Here is a 19,990-nt window from a genome sequence, read left to right as displayed (position 1 = left end):
TCAAGTTCTCTACTTTCATTCTTACTTTTACAACATGTTATCATCACGAAACTCTAAAACCAGCTGACAAAAACCCTTACCCTAAAACCCTAAAAACCGCCGCACATAAAACCCATGTTCGTCCAAGCTCTCAACCAGATCAAGTTCGTAGCTTGGCGGTGGTTCTAGTTCGTGATCAATCCTGTTCGTGGTCAAGTTTCAGTTCGTGATCAAGTTTTGTTCGTGACTAGTCCGAGGTTCGTGATCAAAATCAAGGTATATCCGAGGTCTTTAGCTCCCGGATCAATTCTAGTCAACCCCAAATCGGTGGAAGGTAAATAAAATCAAACCCTCTTAGAACCTATGAATCGAACTTGATCTCTTAATTTATTGGAACCCTAAAACTACAAGTAAACAATCAACAAACAAGTTCTTATGCTTTGAAATCTTAAAACCCTATAACTTTAAAACTTTAAAATCGATTGTCTTGATGCTTAGGGTTGCATAGATTGTTTGTAAATTGAACCAATTATACTATGATTAAAATCCGATTATGATTGTTTGCTTGATGCATGATAACCTTAGAACTAAACCCTTAAATTCGAAATTCATATAGAAAATATAAAACTGTTTGTTCTAGGTTGTTAGAATCCGATTATGCTTAATTATTTGCTAAAAATCAAACCCCTAAAATCCTAATTAAAATCGAAATATTCTATGCTTGCATGAAAATAAATTAGGATAACTTCTAAATAATTATAGTCATTATCTTAAAAGCTTAAGAAAATATTTTGTTGTTATCCCATCTTAAGAAAAAGGAAATTTAATCTAAGAAAAGAAAAACTTAAGAAAAAGGAAATCTTTGCATGCTAGTATTTAGGATTGTTGTTTCATGCATAACCACAAAATTTGAGTGTGCTATTAAGGCATGGATCGGTCTCAAATACCGCATGAACCTATGTGATTGGCATTGTTCGGTCTCAAATACCGCATAGCCTAATATTGATTGCATGGTTCGGTCTCAAATACCGCATGCTAATGATCGGATGTTTGTTCTGTATTGTGCAGATGGCAAAGCTGAATAATCTCTCCTATGCTGCCCTTAATGCTTCTGGAGACAATTACTTACTATGGGCATTGGACATTAAGATCAACCTGAAATCAAAAGACCTATGCGAATTCATTGAAGATGAGAATGATTGCACTGAAAAGAGTAAATATTAGGCGATATTACATATACGCCATCATCTTGAGAGTCTCAAGAACCAGTACCTTACTATAGAAGATCCTCTTGACCTTTGGACAGAGTTAAAAACAGATATGGACACCAAAAGACGGTGCTCCTACCAAAGGCTCAATTTGATTGGAAAAACCTAAGGATCTAGGATTTTAAATCCGTGGATGAGTATAATTCAGAGCTATTTAAGATAGTCTCGATATTGAAATTATGTGGTAAGGAGGTTACTTAGGAGGACTTGCTAGAGAAGACATTCTCAACCTTTCACACTAATAACATACTGCTTCAGCAACAATATCGTGAAAAGGGTTTAAGACATATGCAAGCCTCATTTCTTGTTTGCTACTTGTTGAACAAAACAATGAGCTATTGTTGATGAACAGTGATGTGAGGCCTCCTGGATCTACCCCCTTACCAGAGGCTCACAAGGTTGACATTACTAAGAAAGAGCCTAAAAAGCCTAAGGAAATTAAAGAGACCAACTACGTCCATAGAGATAAGTATCACGGCCGTGGCCGTGGTAGAGGACATGGTGGTCCTGGCCAGTACCAAGGAAACCAGTATGAAGGTTATGACCATGGGAACCGATCCGACTTCGGTCGTGGTCGTGGTAAAGGCCGCGCAATTTTCAAACCGCAACATAAGACTAAATCGGTTTGTCACCGATGTGGTATGGCAAATAATTGGGCTAAGACATGCAGAACATCTAAGCATCTTATTGATCTCTATCAAGAGAGTTTGAAAAAAAATCCAGAAGCTAACTTGGTTCATCTCGATGGTGAGGGCGATTTCGACCATGAGAATGATGACCAATTGGATTATGAAACTTCTGATTGCCTAAGAGAGGATAATTAAATTTTACATTGGTTTTATTGATTTATTTTAATTATCTATTTTTTATGACTTTGAATTTTATTGAATTATTATTTTGGTTTAAATTCAATTATTTTATTTTCTTCAATATAAAATTATTTGTTTATGTTTAAAACATAAAATTCTTGTCCATTTGAGAAATGGCTGAGGACAAGAATATAATTGTGGTGGATAGTGGATCAAGCCACACAATTTTGAAAGATAAGAGATATTTTGCATAATCTCATTTTGAAAAATGCCAATATTAGCACAATAGCGGGTATAGCAAGTTTAATTGAAGGCTACGGCCAGGCACATATTTTATTACCAAATGGCACACATCTTGAACTAAGTGATGCCTTATATTCACCCAGCTCAAAGAGAAGCTTATTGAGTTTTAAAGACATTTGTTTGAATGGTCTACATGTTGAAACTAAGGGTGAAGGAAACCAAGAGTTCCTATATATTACTGAAATCACCCAAGTCCATTCGAAGGTCCTAGAGACTATACCCGCATTAGCCACTGGTCTTTACCATGCTAAGATTAATATGATAGAGGCTAATTTGGCAATGAATAAAATGTTCAATGAACAATTCACTTTATGGCATGACCGGCTTGGCCATCCGGGTTCGAACATGATGCGTAAGCTAATAAAGAATTCTAATGAGCACACTCTTAAAGAGAGGAAAGTTATCCCTAAACATCTCACGTGTGTAGCATGTGCACAAGGGAAACTTATTATAAGGCCATCACCAGCCAAAGTAACTAAAGAAACTTTGCATTTTCTGGAAAGGATACAAGGAGACATATGTGGACCCATACACCCTCCTTGTGGGACATTTAGATATTTCATGGTCCTTATTGATGCATCGACCAGATGGTCGCATGTTTGCTTATTGTCAACTAGAAACCTTGCGTTTGCTAGATTCCTGGCCCAGATTATACGTCTGCGAGCCCACTTTCCAGATTTTCCCCTTAAGACTATACGTCTAGACAATGCTGGTGAATTTACATCCCAAGCGTTTAATGAATATTGTATGTCCATGGGGGTGAGTGTGGAACATCCCGTGGCACATGTCCATATACAAAATGGATTAGCTGAATCTTTTATTAAACGTATTCAATTGATTGCTCGGCCATTGCTTATGAGGTCGAAGCTTCCTGTGTCGGCTTGGGGACACGCAGTATTACATGCAGCTGAGCTTATACGCATCAGGCCATCTAGTGAACATAAGTATTCACCATCCCAATTACTAACGGGTCATGAGCCAGACATATCCCATCTCAAAACATTCGGGTGTGCCGTTTATGTACCGATTGCTCCACCACATAGAACTAAGATGGGACCTCAAAGGAGGATGGAAATATATGTTGGATATGATTCTCCCACCATTATTAAGTATCTTGAGCTAACTATGGGTGATTTATTTTAGGCCAGATACGCGGATTCTCAGTTTGCTGAATCCGAATTTCCTATGTTGGGTGGAGAGAATAACAAGCTAGTCAAAGAGATATCATGGAATCAAACATCCTTAAATTGGCAAGATCCTCGGACTCTAGCATGTGATGCAGAGGTCCAAAAGATTATACATTTGCAAAAGCTAGTTATTCAATTGCCAGATTCCTTTGTTGACCCAAAGAGAGTAACAAAATCGTACATACCAGCTTGTAATGCACCAGTACATATTGATGTTCAGAAGGAACACAATAATCAAGTTGCTACAGTGTCTAAGGCCCGTTTGAAATGTGGTAGACCATTAGGTTCCAAAGATAAGAACCCTCGGAAGTCTAAGAAAGGTGCAAAACAAACTGAGGTTAAGGAAATTACAGACATGGCCGCGGCAAATCCTAAGGTACCGAATGAGGTTTGGGACGCTGAACCTCAAGGTCCTGAAGGTGTTGATAATAATGAGATCTCAATCAATTATATCATGTCTGGAATACAATGGAACCGAAAAGATGTCAACATCGATGAAATATTTGCATACAAGGTAGCACTTGAGATAAATGAGGATCATGAACCCACGTCTATGTTAGAGTGCACTCAAAGTGAAGATTGGTTAAAATGGAAAGAAGCCATTGACGTGGAGTTGAACTCTTTAAAGAAGAGGAATGTGTTTGGTCCGATCTTAAGGACACCATTCGATATAAAGCCAGTTGGACACAAGTGGGTCTTTGTAAGAAAGAGAAATGAGAATAATGAAACTGTGAGATATAAGGCACGACTTGTGGCACAAGGATTCTCTCAAAGACCAGGAATAGATTATGAGGAGACATACTCCCCTGTGATGGATGCAACGACTTTTAGATATTTGTTAAGTCTGGCTATAAAAGAAAAACTGGATTTGCGCTTAATGGATGTTGTAACCGCATATTTATATGGTCCACTGGAAAATAAAATTTATATGAGATTACCAGAGGGTATTGAGCTCAAAGATAAGAGTGGTTCTCGAGAACAATACTGCATAAGGCTAGACAAATCCCTTTATGAACTGAAACAAAGTGGGCGAATGTGGTACAATAGATTAAGTGAGTACCTAGACAAAGAGGGCTATAAGAATGACCCCATCAGTCCATGTATTTTTATAAAGAAGTTTGCAAACAAAGGGTTTGTAATCATAGTAGTATATGTAGATGATTTGAATATCCTTGGAACCTCTGGGGAAATTGCCCAAACAATCGAATATCTAAAGAAAGAATTCGAGATGAAAGACCTAGGCAAGACTAAATTCTGTTTGGGATTGCAGCTTGAGTACATAAATGATGGAATCCTTGTGCATCAAATGACATATACTGAAAAGGTACTCAAGAGGTTTAATATGGACCAATCTCACCCATTGACTAGCCCAATGGTTGTAAGGAGCCTTGACTTGGATAAAGATCCATTCGGTCCAAAGAAGGACGATGAAGAAATTCTCGGTCCAGAAGTGCCATACCTCAGTGCTATAGGAGCGTTAATGTTCTTGGCTAGCCACACTAGACCAGACATATGTTTTGCCGTGAACCTCCTAGCTAGATTTAGCTCTTGTCTGACCCAAAGGCACTGAAACGGTATCAAACATGTTTTACGTTACCTACAAGGGACGACAGATTTGGGTTTATTTTATACTAACCATAACAAAGAAGGTTTAGTTGGTTTTGCTGTTGCAGGTTATCTATCCGATCCACATAATGCTAGGTCCCAAACCGGCTATGTATTTACACACGGTGGTACTGCAATATCTTGGCGTTCTATGAAGCAGACCATTGCAGCTACATCGTCTAACCATGCAGAGATTTTAGCTATGCATGAGGCTAGTCGGGAATGTGTATGGTTGAGGTCGATGACTCAACATATCAGGATGGACTGCGGTATGGTCGATGACAAGGAACCAACCGTGATCTACGAGGCAAAAACGGCTTGCATCGCACAGCTCAAGGAAGGCTACATTAAGGGAGATCGGACGAAGCACATTTTACCCAAGTTCTTCTTCACGCATGAATTACAGAAAGCCGGAGAAGTTCAAGTGGTACAAGTTCAGTCCTACGACAATTCAGCCGATCTCTTCACCAAGTCTTTACCGGCATCAACATTCAAGAAGCTCACGCATCAGATTGGAATGCGGAGGCTTAAGAATTTTCATTGATGCTTAGAACAGGGGGAGCAATGCGTGCTGTACTCTTTTTCCTTCACCATGGTTTTGTTCCACTGAGTTTTTCCTGGTAAGGTTTTAATGTGGCAGCACCCCCAAGCGTATTGCGTTGATCTCTTAGCATCGGTACGGTTATATCATCCAAGGGGGAGTGTTATAAAACACTTGGAGTGGAATTCTATAACCAGTCCATTACTTATCTTAATGTGTAAGGCCCATCGGCCATGTCCTAGTCGGTTTAGGTTTAGGCTTTGGCTACTACTATATAATGTACTTGTTGGATTGATGAATAATAACAAGAAGGAGAGAAACAAAACCTCAAGTTCTCTACTTTCATTCTTACTTTTACAACAAAAATGTATATTTCCCAAACAAAACCTTTTTCTTCCATGTCCAGTCATCTGTCATTAACACTAAGCTCGTACAGTGGACGTGTAAGCTATCTTTAAAGAGTGTAAACGTAATGTAATAATAATAATGTGCAACTCTTTACAAAATTTATAGGAAGCAAAAAATTTTGAATTCTATCTTAAATCTGATTCTGGTCAAGAAACTCTTCATAAGCAGACGATCCACTGGAAGAGTCACTATCGTAATGGTCATCATCTTCCTTAGGAGGAGACAGAGTAGGCGAGAGTTGTTGAGGCATCTTAGAACCTGCAACACAACAGATAGAGAGTTCTTTCTTTTAACTTGGTTTGCAACTCACATAACTTGACAAACAACTAATGAGATTTCACATTAAAACAACACCTTTAGTAGTGTTTTGATTTTGGAACTTCTTAGAGTGACGCCTGATGAGTTTCTTAGCTTTAGTAATCGTCAATTGTCTTGCAAAGGGGGAGAATTCTGATTCGTTGTCACTCCATTCCCCTGGGAAGTTGTCTTCTGCTTCGCCTCTCATTGTCCGAAGCACAAATTTCTTGGCCTTTCGCCTTTGGGTATTGAAAATACCTCTAATCGATGTGACAAATCCATCACCTGCATTTTCTCCAGGGCGCTTTTCCCATGCCCCTGAATCCTGATCTGATCTCCCTGACTCGTCTTTGTCTCTTAAACCAATCTCCTCTTTTGGAACATGAGTTTTGTCTTTGAATTTCTTCATCTACAAAGACCATCAATGACATGAGTTTTGTTTAATCAGGGACGCATAAACCCTTTTGCATTTATTGCTGGTGTAAAAATGGTCTTACTTGCATTCCGGTTACCGACTTGAGCACTCCCCATATAATGTGCTTCTTTACTCGAGAGAAGAGTCTCCTCCATGTGCCGCTGAATTCAACACGATGAAATGTGTCCATCAACAGCTTCATATCGTTCACCACAAATCTTGAGCCCTCGTAAGTGATCAACAATTCCACCTAGCCCAGAACCATATTACAACGATTAAATTCATTTTTCTTGGTAAACAATGGACCTTTTTGCTTAGATGAGTTAATCAAGTGACAGACCTGACTAATCTTGATGGTTTGGAATTGCATTATCTTTTGGGGTCTAGATTTCTTGTCTTCCAATGACTTTTCCCCCTTCTTTTCTTCATGAACTGAACGGCCAGCTTTGGAAGTTTTCGAATCCTTCATATTGGATAGAACAAGCTCAGTAGCTACAGATTCTGCCACAGTCTCCTCCCATGATCTGTCAAAAGAGGATGTTCTTCTCAGTTCTCTCCCTGAACCACGAATCGTGCTTGACTTTAGGTTTTGATTCTTTGACCCCTGAAATCATTTTAAGAACATAGTTATGAAGATTTGTAGAAATGATATGAATGTAAGAATAACAAAAAAAAAAAAATCACCTGGCTTAGATCAGATGTAGAGAGCAACGCTGCCGCTTCAGCAAATGAACCCTTCCTGACTCGCTTTGAACCTGAGGTTGTCGACACTTTCCAAACTTCCTGGGAGACAAAATATGAGCATGAGTCATAACTCTTTAGCAGGAAATCTATATTCCATTAGCTAGAGAAGTGAAATGGATTAACAACAAACCTCCCTTCTCTGTGAATGTTGCTCCTCTCCTGGAAAGATATACTCCCACATCATTGTGTACATTGTTTCTGTCAAATGGATTTTTAGAGGATAGATTTCGACCTGCCAAGCAAATACAAGAGATCCATTTGAGTTAATAGAGTATATACTTCACTATTTGTAATATGCAAGCTGGTGATAATGGACTGCAATGAAAAAGCTTGAATCCACCAAAGAAACCTTGGTTCGAATTTCCCTAGTAGAAAAAACACTCTTCTTTATTCACCAAAAAAGACTATGATTAACTAGAGGCTTTTGACTCACGACCCTAGCAGAAAATAATATAAAGGATGATTACCACATTATGCATCTCCTATATTAATTTTTTATTACACTAAACCATTTATGAACGGTTAATTCTGCCGAGCTGGTAACTTCAAAACAATGCTTTAGCCAGAAAATCTTAGTGCTTACTAAACTTCTAACTTGCTGAACAACTTTTCAAAGCTCACGCTTCTTGACTTTTAGTCCTCATATTATTAGTGTCATTAGAACATATATGACGAACAACGACTTGCCTGGAACAGTTCATAAGGAGCCTGTCCGTCTTTTGGGATTCCTTGCCTTGCATCTACCTGTAACATCACTTTCCTGCATCCAATGTATACAACACAGTGAATTTCGACGAATATCGAAAGTTACAAATTCGCCATTCACGAGTTATCTACAAGTCTCCAAAGCTGAGTAAAATGAAAAAATATGAATAGCTAGTTTTAGCCGAATGTGAAAAATGAGAGCAAAGACTGAACGGATATATAAAGGAAATAAGTAGATTAAAATTACTTGCGCTAGTTTTAAAAGAAAGGAACTCACTTGCCCCATTCCGGAGGAGGATTCCAAGCTGATAGAACAGTATCACACTTGGCATTAGGCAGACAGTTCCGCAGGACAACATATCTCGTTGTGAATTGGGCAATCCCAATGTCTCTGTAGTCCCGGTTAAAATCATAAATCTGCAAGCAGTGTGAAACATATTAGGGATTTTCTTGCCAATATATTAGAGAACAGATTTGGCTCGAAATAGAGCAGCCAAGGCTGAAAAGTAACAACAGTAAACTGAAGAAAAATTATGTTCGATTAGTTGTTTCTAAAGATCCAGAAAGATCTTATAGTTTAGTTATATGGAGTAATGAATGAACAACACGCTCGACCAGCCATCCCCAAGGTATATTAATATATTCGCTTACCATATTGTCTATTTCAACCTCAGCGAATGTTTTTCCATCTAAAACCATAGACCAGATGACTTTGCTGATTTGTAAGGAAATACGCATGGCAGAGGATGGTCTCTTGTTCTTATCTTTTTCCAACAACCTTAACTCCGCAGCATTCTTCACAGAAGTCCGCAGTGCTGTATATGCTGTCTTCCTAGATTGTTGCACACTGGTATACGCTTTCCTCAGTCCCTCCACCTGCATATGAGATACTTAGTTTACCAGATATCATTTGATACAGACAAAATTTATATTTATTTCTTATAGAACTATTTTCTCACCAATACTGGCCTCCCACCAGTGATCATCCAGAAATCGCTTTCCTTTTCGAGATTTATGTTTCCAGAGTTACTTTCGCTCTGCGTCAATTTTCTAATGTCATCAAGAAGCGACATCCTATCCCTCTCTTTCTGTTCAAGTTCAACTTTCGCAAGTTCCACCTCCTCAATGCCATCAGGAACTACCTCATCAATTTCCTCTTCAACTTCATCATCTTCTTCACCAGAAAGTTTTAAACTGTCGTTACGAGCCCTGAATTTTCATATGCATTTGCAGGTAATAAGATATAGTCAGGGGCTACATTTCAACTACATAAAAAGTTGAATTTACTATTGTAGAAAATTCAGGAAGTGTTTGTAACTTTCACGCAGCTATACACTTACTTTGGTAACCTTGCAAGCAGAAGATTGGACAAAACGTCCGACATAACTTGAAACTGACGTGATGTCATCGATGCTGTAATATTACGAGAATTGAAAGTAAGCTCTTTCAGTGGCTTCACCTGCAGCATATAATGGTAATATAAGCCATTCAAACAATGTTACAAAAGTGTAGTGATACACAAATAATGCCTGAGTCCAAGAGAAGTGCATCGTTGGGATGTGTGTGAGAGGAACATTATACATTAGTGTATGAAAGATTGTAGACATGCTCTTCAGTCCTACTTTTGTGTATAAAGAGAACTACAAGTAAGTTTTTGGTGAACTACAGAGGCTCTGTTGAACTTAATGCACCTTCTATTTGAATCGCACTTTCCAATCTTTCTGAACTTAATGCCTTTACGCTGATGGATAAAAATCATTCCAAAAGGAGAAAAGACTACAAATATCGTAGTTTTTCACTAAAAAAGGTTTTACCTTCAGGTCGGGAGTCACACCTTTGTGCCTGGTGTATTGAAAGTACATATCGCACGGCATAAAAACCCTTTCAAGCAGTGCGCCAGTGCGCTTTGCCTTTGGGGATCTTTTTCTAATCTTTGGGAGCCATTGCACCCCAGCTCCTGGATCGACATCTGTCGGTGCCACATGAGCTTGAACATGCTCCAACATCATGGACACTTCCATGCGTGTCCATGTCATGTCAGTGCCATTTTCAGGAGGATTGTGATCATTTTCATTTTGAGCTGCCTTCTCAATCATGTCATAAGCAACATGAACCACTTGATGAAATGATCGTGCTAAAACACGGCCACTGGCAGCAGCGAGCAAAAACCTACCCTGGTAGATGAAGAGATAATGTAAATAATGATGACAATTAACAAACACTGCAAGGTATCTGAAAAGATTTACGGATACAAAATTCAACCCTAAAGCTTTTGGATCAATAAACTCATTTCATAGATTTGGTGTACCTGCCCAACTGTAAGTATTCTACTTTATCAGAATCACCTGAAGAGTTAGTATTTTGCAAGATAATCTGTTTTCAAGATAGGACTGTCCAGGAATTCAAAGAATCGTACAGAACAACATTGAGAGTAATAGAATGTTACTTCAAGGTAGTAATACTTTACTAAATAACGATAAATCTTCAAGTTGACATGCATTCTTCTGGATTTCAAAGGCATACCACAAGTAATGTTGTAAAGACTCAAGTTTGATCTATGCTTACATTTATGTCTTCTGAATGGAGATTGAATTGTGGCTCAACAACGTTCACCATAAAATGACGAGTTCCTTCTTCCTCTGAACCATTTGAATTGCCAGTTTTTGCGGCTCCTGTATCAGACAGATAAATAGGGTGAGGCCTACACATTGTATGGAAAGTAAGTTTGCTTGTTAACAAAGAAAACGAACATAGGACATAGGACAAAAAAAAATAGGGTTTATTTTCCATAGGTTTAGGATACTACAGTCTACAGATGGTAGCTTCAAACAGACAAATAGAGGTAAGTCAGCAAGACTTACCAAGTGGGAAAGATGCAAAGCTCTCTGTTTTAATTGGTTCTGATGAAGGTGAATGAACTTCCACAGGCTCCTTAGATTGGGAAGTGAGATTTCCATCTCCCGTGGAAGGCTGTTTAGCTGGGTCATCTTGAGGAACTTCTAATTCAGAATGCTTCTGGCTTCCCTCAAGTAACTTTCTCTGAGCATACTGACGTGAAGGGGAAGGCTTGGGGGCTTGAAATGCTTTGGAAAGTCCACCAGCAAAAGACAAAACAGCATCTCTGTTTTCTATGTTCCACAATAGTTTGAGTCCATAAACAAAAATACGCTGACAATTGTCCGCTATCACGACATTGTATCCATCATCATCGCTCGGATCTGAATGTGAATCCTCCTCAGGTTCATTTCGTCTTTCAGTTGTAGTTCCTGCATCTACTTTGTCACGATAAATTTTTCCTTCTTCTTTCCATACCATCAGTCTTTCAGGGTCAGCCTTAGGGGCCTGCCTCCTGATCGTGAAATAATCAGATGAAAACAAAAACCCATCGTCAGGATGCTTCTCGATAGAATTCCCACTATCAGAAGTAACTCTATCAGTTGATCCAGATTGTGAACTTGTTCGACTCATCTGAACTGGCTTTGAACAATGCTGATCCCCTCTTAAAAAGGCTTTAGGCAGATGGAGGTCTATCCCCTGGTACACTGGATCAAGAGTTTCACGCTTGCATTCAAAAGTAAACTCCTGGTTGCCACGACTGAAGCATATTTCATATTTCAGCTTGGTCATATCAAATGTCAAGCCTTTGGCAGGATTATTAGAATCCAGAGTCATATGCTTGATACATATAGGTGTAACATCTAAGCGGAGCATATATTCTGTCATCACTCTGTCTAGGGACAAATTCCCTGATCTCGGAATTCTTGGAACTCCGAAACGAGGCCACCGGGAAAATGTGCGAAGTTTGTAAGGAGGAAGATAATTCATGTTCCAGAATCTGATCAACCATGCCAAATCATGAGCACCAATGTTTATAGTGGGTGGGGAAAACGAAGATTTCTCAGGCTTACACTTGGATCCGACTTCAACTGTTCGATCAACTGCAGATACTGATGGATTAGGTCTTAAAGTGAAATCCCAGCGCAGTGAGAGAGAAGTAGACCTGAAAGGATCATAAATTTTATCACGAGCCTTTCCTTCAATAGGTAAGGCAAACAGATAATGATTCAGTGGACTTCCAGACTCGCACTCCCAATCCATCCGGACTTCAACACTGAAACGTGGAACCTCAAGGAAAGGGTAGCTTAATGGACAAACCGGAGGGTTCGGATAATGTCTAGCCAAACCTTCAAAACTGCTAAAGAAAATTTTTATGTCCTCAGCAGAGAAGTGCACGCGACCATCTGATTGCTGGATTTCCACGGAAGCAGAGGTCATTTGGAGCTTGTCAAGCTTTTCATAGGGGTCTGGAGTAGCAAGAACAATCCACTTTGTCTCAGAAAAGGACAAGGTTATATTACCATGGATGTAATTTCTCATTTCATCCCACCATGGTAAACTTTTCTCCTTTTTGGGAGGCTGAATAAGACCAGGACCCTTGAGACTGAGATTAGCTCTACGAAGAGCCACAGTGAAGGCATAACTAATGTCAGCAAAAACTGGTTCATATCCAATTCCAAAGGAGACCTCTCCCTTCTGAAATTTTACAGGCAAATCCAGGTATGTTTTCATTGCGGGTGTTGTTCCACTGGCTGAACGGAGCATCTGCACCTTTCGCCATCTTCCGATATATACATCATGGATTACTTGGGGCTGAAAAGCTGTTGCCTATGTCAAAATAAGAGAAAAAAAAAATACGTTAGGAGTATGAGCAAAGAACCTAAAAGGGTAAAGATTTCGAATGGGGAAAAAGCAGAAAAAGAACAAAAGATGCAGGCGGGAACAAATTTGTCATTCATTTGAAATAACAATTCATGCATAACCATATAGTTGATGATTTAAGGATATAGTGGCTTAGATTTTCCATCTACTAACGTTAATATCTAATACAACTGGATATGTATCCATAAAATGCCATTGCTAGTACTCCACTCTATTTCACAGCAGGGATCTCAGAGCTACTTTATATACTTAGATTATCACTTCTTTAAACTGCTTAGAAGGTGGTTTTTTCACGTTTTATAAACGAGGAAACATCATATGCACAAAACATCAAACTTCCTCCAGGAACTCTTTCTCACAAAGAAATAAAAAGAGGATGGTTTTTGAAACCAAAGGGGAAATGATATTTGCTACAGAGATAGGGGCAGTCTTACCTGCTGAGCCAACACAAGAAGGCCTTCGCATTTACCCAAAGCTGTTGAGAGAAGAGGAAATGTGTAGTTTCTTATTTGAACAGCAAGAGTCCCAGTGTTTAACCGAAGATTGCTTCCATAAAGTCGTGAAAAAGGAATGTCTTTTTCTTCACTTATAGGGTCAAGCTTCTTAACGATTTCTATCATCCCAGCTTCACCTCCACTAATAGCTGTGAGACTAAGATCCAAATCAGTAACAGAAACAGAAAGTAAAGATGTCCTAGAAGTGCTCATCTTAAAACCAGCCTGAAATCCTTCTTTACAGGCACCTGAACCATCTGATGGTCTTAAACTTTGACAGGACTTGTAGTATGAACTGAACGATTGTTTACATAATTTTTCATTCATCATCTGGATAATGGAAGGATCTTGCGTGTCAATTTCTTCTCCTTCGAAAGAAAATTTCTTCTCAGTACTGTCTGACTCATCTCCCCCAGTTTTTGGAACCTGGTTTCCACTGGAAATTAATTCGTCAAGAAATTTCGACCTTATGGCTAACTCATAGGCTTCTTTCCTCATAAGATGATAATGCTCATCAAGCCAACCCTGGAGAGGTTCTTCCTCAATATCAAATATTAACTTGCGAATGCCGAATCTTACACGTCCAAATTTTTTCGACCCAGCTTTTTTAGGTGCTGAGCTTTCCTTTTTTTTTGGCAAAATGAGTTTGGTTTTGGCGTTGGTTACAAGCTTCAAAGCCCTCAGCATTTCTTCTACGGCATCATCAATAGCACGGAGCTGAAGCCTGAAGGGCATGCATATATGTATATCAACTCCTTGAACTAACCAATCCCATGGGGTTCCTGTTCCTGTTGTCGCATTGGATGAAGTGGAAGGCATGCTAGGTATTCGTGATATCTGTACCCGACTACTTTTGACTATTCTACATCCACAGAAACCAAGCATAAATCCTTCCAGCAGTACTCCGATACCCACATTCTCTGAGAAGATTGACTGAATCTGCACCTCAGCCTCCACCCCATCTCCAGCCTCCGCAGTTATGCTTAACATCTCTACATCAACAGCAAATATAGATTCCTTCTTCTTTTTCTTATCAACAGAATTCGAGGTTGTAGTTGGTTCTTCCTTCTGTCTATCACCAGTTACAGTGGAAGCATCTTCTGGGTTTCCGTTCCCTTGTTGCTTAAGTTTCTGAGTTAAGATCAAGGACTTCAAACGCAGACCGAGCTCGACCATTGATATGTGCACATCAGGCTCCCATCTGACGGCAATATTAGAGGCACTGAAGAGAGAACAGATTGAAACTTCCTTAGCACCACCTATACGACGTACAAACTTAGCGTTTTGGATGTCACAAAGTGTCACCCTGGAAACTTGGTGAGGTTCCTCCAAAAATTCCTGGTAGATCGACTTTGCTTTTTCAAGTTCTACCTGTGTAGACTGAATCTCCTTGTTTAGAGTAAAGCTGAATTTGAGTAATTCAAACGAAATTATGTACTTCAACTTCTCATGTTCCTTGGACAAAGTAGAGAAAACAGTGGCACTTCGAGGTGTGCCATCAGCTGAGACATTAATTATTACTCTTCCACCTTGTGATCCATAATTTACACGTTTAGGATCATCAATGACTGTATTGTCCAGGCTCGAATCTCCAGCGAAATTCAAAGAGAAACGCTCAACATTGAGCTTCAAGAGTTGAGTCCCTCTGCCCGATGGCTTCGATCTATGTACCACTTTTTCCTGTCTGTTCTTATTACTAGCACCAGTTAAACTTTTGATGACAGCCTGAATTGACATTGCGTTTACTACAAGTGCTTCAAAACTTCTGAAAGAAAATAACAGGCTGACTTCTGATACGTCAACCACCAATGTTTGTTTACCATCAACAACCTCAGGTTTCTTGCCCATTTCCGATCTGACCTTTCTTATATTGACTAACGAACCTGGGGTTGACTCTAAACCAAAGAGGCTTTCTTTCAAACATCCCTGGTGTTCATCTACCATGCATAAATTCAGTTCATTTAGCTTCATCTGTACAACTGTTCCCCTAGTTGACATATTATCTGCGGTGACCTGAAATGAATCTAAGCCGCACTGCAAAAAACATGAAATTAAAGTCAGTGTTGAGGTTGATGAGTAAATTTTTCTTTGCTAAACCATGTGATGCTAATTCCGGACCGTGAAAATTTTGCATGAACCAACTATATAACAGCAGACATACGTCTTCTACTTACTTGGTATATAGGAGAACCGCCAGGATTGTAAAGCACCACCGTCACATCAGGGGCTGAGGTGGCACATTTCCATACCACAGCCACAGCCTTACGACCAGTAGTTTCTGATTTTACGATGTTAGGTGTTTCCTCTTTGAGAACCATCTTTTTCTTTTTAGAGAAGTGCAAACGCAACAGCGGCTCAAATCTCTTCACTATAATGTTGCACAGTATACTTGCCAGCTTAATCTCAACCTCGGCTCTAACAGGGAAAGATTCCTAAAAGAAGCACCAAGATCAGGTAATACATCAAATCATGAAGGCCTTTCTGATAGAATTTCAGCATATGTGCAAAACAGAATAAACTATAAAACCAAAAGGAGTATACGCACATCGTATAGGGAGTATACGGAGTAATTTCTAACCATTTCCGAGTGTAAAAGCAACCGAAGCACATGCAAAACAAGAAAAAGAAAGCACCACCAAAAGACTTCTGTCTCTAATTCAGAGGACTCACCTGTGTTGGACAATACACCTTGGAGAAAACTCCAAATTTTGTCATCTCCAAGACAGAAACTTCAGATTCTCTGAAAAGCTGAGATGCAAGGGAAATTTAAAGGCAGAAAATATATGATGGTACATTAAAACGAAATTTCACTGGATTATTAGTGACATACATGCATATTCCGGAGTTCCATGACAAAATCAAGACATGTTTCTTCCCTGCCATCTTCACCGGATCGAGTTTTAGCACTTCTCAACTGAAAGCCTGTTATGCTATTCGCGATAGAAAAACCATGTTCTTGATGCACAAATCTGATTTCAAGCTTCGAAAAATCAAATAAAACCTACCACATAAAGTCAAAGGCGCGAGTAAGACTTCAGATAATGAATTGGCTGTACAGAATATGCATAAACTCCTTTCATTGTACAAGCAAATATTAATCTTACATGGTTGCTAATTGTAGCTTAAATAAATTTCGTATCTTAGCAATTATGAGTTGGATAGGTGATGCAACGTGGGAGAAACTGAATGGGCCACTTTAGTCCCATGTGGGGAAAAGACATGCATATGTGATATAGATAATCAATAAAAGATAGTTACAGTTATCTCATGCTAAAAATAAATCACTCACCTTCTCAGGGAAATTTGAAGCATGCTTTGCAACCAAAACGTTTATAGGTTGTTTTGGAGGCTTCTCTGAAGTGGTGTGACCAGAACTTGATTCAATCACTTCACCTGTGGAAGCAGCACTTGTGGAAGATTTTTTTTTCAACAGCAGCTTCTCGTTAAGGTTAAGAACAGCATCAGCTAGGTCTACTTCGACATTTTTTATACTTGGACTAGATTGTCTGCTTCAGGAAGATCAAAATATGTCAGCCATGAAGATTAAAATGGAAATGCAAATGGGGTAAGAAATCAAAGGAGTATGTAACTTATGAGTTCAGGTATAAGAACTTTATCTTTCTCAATAAGAGAACACGTTAATCTGCTAGATATAGGATGTATGTCAAGCAAAAGGTACCTATTATGACCAAATTCGCAGGAGAGGGAGAGCTTTTCACAATGCAAAGAAGAAGAAGAAGAAGAAGCAGAGCCTTCTGCGGTTTGTGGAGAAGTCTGCCAATTGAGGCTAATGTCACTGTTCATCTCAGGTGAATGAGTGGAAGTAACATGTGGTTCGCCAATCTGCACAAATATCGGCAATAGGTACAGTTTGATGAAAAAATTCCCTGACCCTCTGTCCTTAGATATATCGAGCTCCAACTCCTTGATTTCTGCTGTAGCTTTAGGTGTCTGCAGTTTGGCAAGAGGAAATAAGAAAACCAGTAGAAACATGGTTTGTATAGTTGTAAAAAAAGCCTAATTTTGTTCCACAAGTCAAGATAGTGTTTGAGTGAAACATCTATAAAGAATAAGTTAAAAGAAGCAGAGAAAGCTAACAGTCATTTGAGCATAAAGCGCCTCATCATGGGGTATATATCTTGGCTTGTGGTCAATATGTTACTACTCTATATCTATATAGCCAGTAAGATACCATTTCATCAAAGTTAATGTAGATCAATGCAAGTAAATCTTTCACTACAATTTTTTTTTATGGTACTAACAACTCAAGCTAATAGCATCATTACCATTCACGGTGCTCTCATTAAAACTATCTCAGCAAGACATAATGAAGTGGAAGTATAGCATGAATGAACCTGAACCAAACAAAAAGAGTGTTCTCATAGATATCAGAGCAGGCTGCAATTACCTGCACAACCGTATTTGTCATGGAGACTGAAAAGAATCTGCCAATATTAGCGAATAGCATCAACTTTCCTTTGCCACCAGAACGCGGTTTCCGAGTCTTTGATTTGCGAGGACCTTTACTTGAGTTGGAGGGTCTAGTTACTATTTTCAGGTCACATATCGAGAATATTACTTTAGGATCATGGATAAAAGCCGTAGCACAAAGTTCAACCAGAGATTGACTTAGATTGGCTATAAATTCTCCAACGAATACAGATTCAATAGAACCCTGCAGTAGTTAAAACCAAAGATAAAGAGATCATCACAAAGATATAAAAAATGATTTGAGGACTTCAAATATTACAAAGTGAAGACCATAACAAACCTTCTTAAAATGCAATGAAACATCCTTCAAGCAATTCCATCTATCAAACTGAAAACTTAGAGTTATTCCAGCAGAATGCTGGAGAAGCCAAGGCAGTGACCTATATATAAGGGATAAATCCAAAGATCAAACGCAGTTTCATATACTCAAAAAAAAAGTTCCTTCACAAGAGATGAACGTAATTTTGAAAATTCACGATCTAGGAAACACGAATTTAACAAAAAGGCAAAGATGTGGGGTGAAATGAAACATACTTGAAGAAAGCCCAAAGGAGTGCGACGATGACGGCGATCGTGAAGAAAAGCATGACGAAGAAAGCTACCATTATTACGATCTAAGAAACACACCGGCGGTTTCTTCTACTTCTTCTTCCGATCAAGCTAAATCAGCGGGTCGGGTCGAGACGAAGGACACGGACACGCACTGGGTTCATAGCTCGGGAAGCCCAAAAAGTTTTAAAAAAAAAATTAGAGATAGAGAAAATTTTGATAGGTCTGAAAGATTAAGACTGAGTCTTTGTTTTTTTTTTTTTTTTTTTTTTTGTGGGGATTGAGAGAGAGAGAGAGAGAGATGGAAGATCCGAGGGAGAGGCGTGGGCGAGGGAGCGGGAACGATGAAGAAGACGACTTTTTTTTTTTTTTTTTCCGTTTTCTGAGGGGAAGAGGAAACAGTAATCGTCTGTACTAAGGGTGCATCGTTACGCCACACCATCTAGGGACGTGCGTGCATGAGACTCGTCGCTTGGTTTTCTTAGTCAACGCTTTGTGTTCTTTTTCTTTTTAATTCTGATTTTAGACAAATTTAAGATGATATGCATTTTTGTTAATTCCATCAAAAACAAATACGAAAATACATGTATTGTAGTATAACATTTTATTCCTAATTTTTATTTATAAAACTCTATAACGAATTAGCGCATGGTTAGGCTTTGGTTTTTGGCTCAAGAAGACCATCTAGGACCCTCCGTCCAGGAAGGTCCTCGGCTGATCTTTGGTGCTACGGTTAATAACTTGGTTGCAAGCAGTAGAAATAGTTATCGCTGCTATGTGGATGGATCTTGAAAGGATATTGATCAATTTTCTGGTAGAGGATGGCATTGCATTTCTCCTGATGGGGAATTTCCCACTATGGATGCATCAAATTCCGGCTTATCTCCCCTCCATGCCGAAATGGAAGCCCTCATCTGGGCTATGCGATGTATGATTGGAGCGGACAATGAAAACGTAGTTTTTCTCACGGATTGTTCTGATTTGGTGAAGATGGTGTCTTCGCCAGCAGACTGGCATGCCTTCAAGACGTATTTGGATGTTATTGAAGAAGATAAGGAGGAGTTCTTATCCTTTTCCATAGCCCTAATCCCTAGATCACAGAACGGTAGTGCGGACAAACTGACACGACGAGCTAGAAAATAGTCACACCAAATTACCTATGTGAACGGTTTTCCTTCTAATTGGCTCATTTGAGCTGATCTTGTAAGCTGATCCTGTACTTTGTAAAAAAAAAAAAATAAAAAAAAAAAAAAAAAAAAAATAAGAATTAGTGCATGTTGTTGTATAAGAATTGTTAAATCATTGACGAAATGACAAATATCAATTATGGTTTCTAAATAAACGCTTCAAGTTTTCTCCCAAACCGTTAGGGACTTTTTTTTAATGAGGTACGTTTTTGTGACTGATCAGATGTGGAACAGTATAATTTGATATGAAGACGTATAACAAAGCTTCATGTACTTAGTACTTATTACA

At 39.0% G+C, this 19,990-nt stretch overlaps 1 protein-coding gene and 1 pseudogene across 2 annotated transcripts; one reads left to right on the top strand and one right to left on the bottom strand.

The window, feature by feature from the left end:
• The first annotated feature begins 4,888 nt into the window (after positions 1–4,888).
• LOC147935190 (secreted RxLR effector protein 161 pseudogene) lies at positions 4,889–5,695 on the top strand (annotated as a pseudogene).
• Positions 5,696–6,044: 349 nt separating this feature from the next.
• On the bottom strand, positions 6,045–18,988 carry LOC104728738 (protein KINKY POLLEN). 2 transcript variants are annotated; one of them, XM_087470829.1, is made up of 23 exons: positions 18,500–18,988; positions 18,246–18,345; positions 17,883–18,149; positions 17,154–17,425; positions 16,764–16,980; positions 16,305–16,475; positions 16,145–16,222; positions 15,649–15,906; positions 13,415–15,508; positions 11,123–12,926; positions 10,827–10,933; positions 10,076–10,435; positions 9,602–9,720; positions 9,221–9,470; positions 8,913–9,137; positions 8,539–8,678; positions 8,244–8,316; positions 7,687–7,788; positions 7,497–7,595; positions 7,153–7,416; positions 6,895–7,062; positions 6,455–6,806; positions 6,045–6,358 (listed from the first exon to the last, which is right to left on the bottom strand). In XM_087470829.1, the coding sequence occupies exons 1-23, from the start codon at positions 18,568–18,570 to the stop codon at positions 6,231–6,233; spliced, it is 7,719 nt and encodes a 2,572-aa protein (XP_087326955.1). In that variant the 5' UTR covers positions 18,571–18,988; the 3' UTR covers positions 6,045–6,230. The 2 variants fall into 2 exon arrangements, with proteins under 2 accessions (XP_087326955.1, XP_087326954.1); XM_087470828.1 differs by having other exon boundaries at positions 16,764–16,983; positions 18,500–18,964.
• Between the last annotated feature and the right edge of the window lie 1,002 nt (positions 18,989–19,990).

This window comes from Camelina sativa, chromosome 11 (assembly GCF_030686135.1).
Source record: "Camelina sativa cultivar CO46 ecotype springtype chromosome 11, ASM3068613v1".
NCBI classification, from domain to species: Eukaryota; Viridiplantae; Streptophyta; class Magnoliopsida; order Brassicales; family Brassicaceae; genus Camelina; species Camelina sativa.
The sequence above is the reverse complement of the archived record's forward strand: the minus strand, read 5'-3'. Positions and strand labels throughout refer to the sequence as shown.

Excerpts from the sequence above, each read along its gene's own strand:
- LOC104728738 (XM_087470828.1), bottom strand. The coding sequence starts at position 18,570 with ATGGTAGCTTTCTTCGTCATGCTTTTCTTCACGATCGCCGTCATCGTC. Across the intron at positions 10,934-11,122 it reads CTTTGCATCTTTCCCACTTG|GAGCCGCAAAAACTGGCAAT; the intron begins GTAAGTCTTGCT and ends TGTCTGATACAG. Across the intron at positions 6,807-6,894 it reads AGTCGGTAACCGGAATGCAA|ATGAAGAAATTCAAAGACAA; the intron begins GTAAGACCATTT and ends TGGTCTTTGTAG.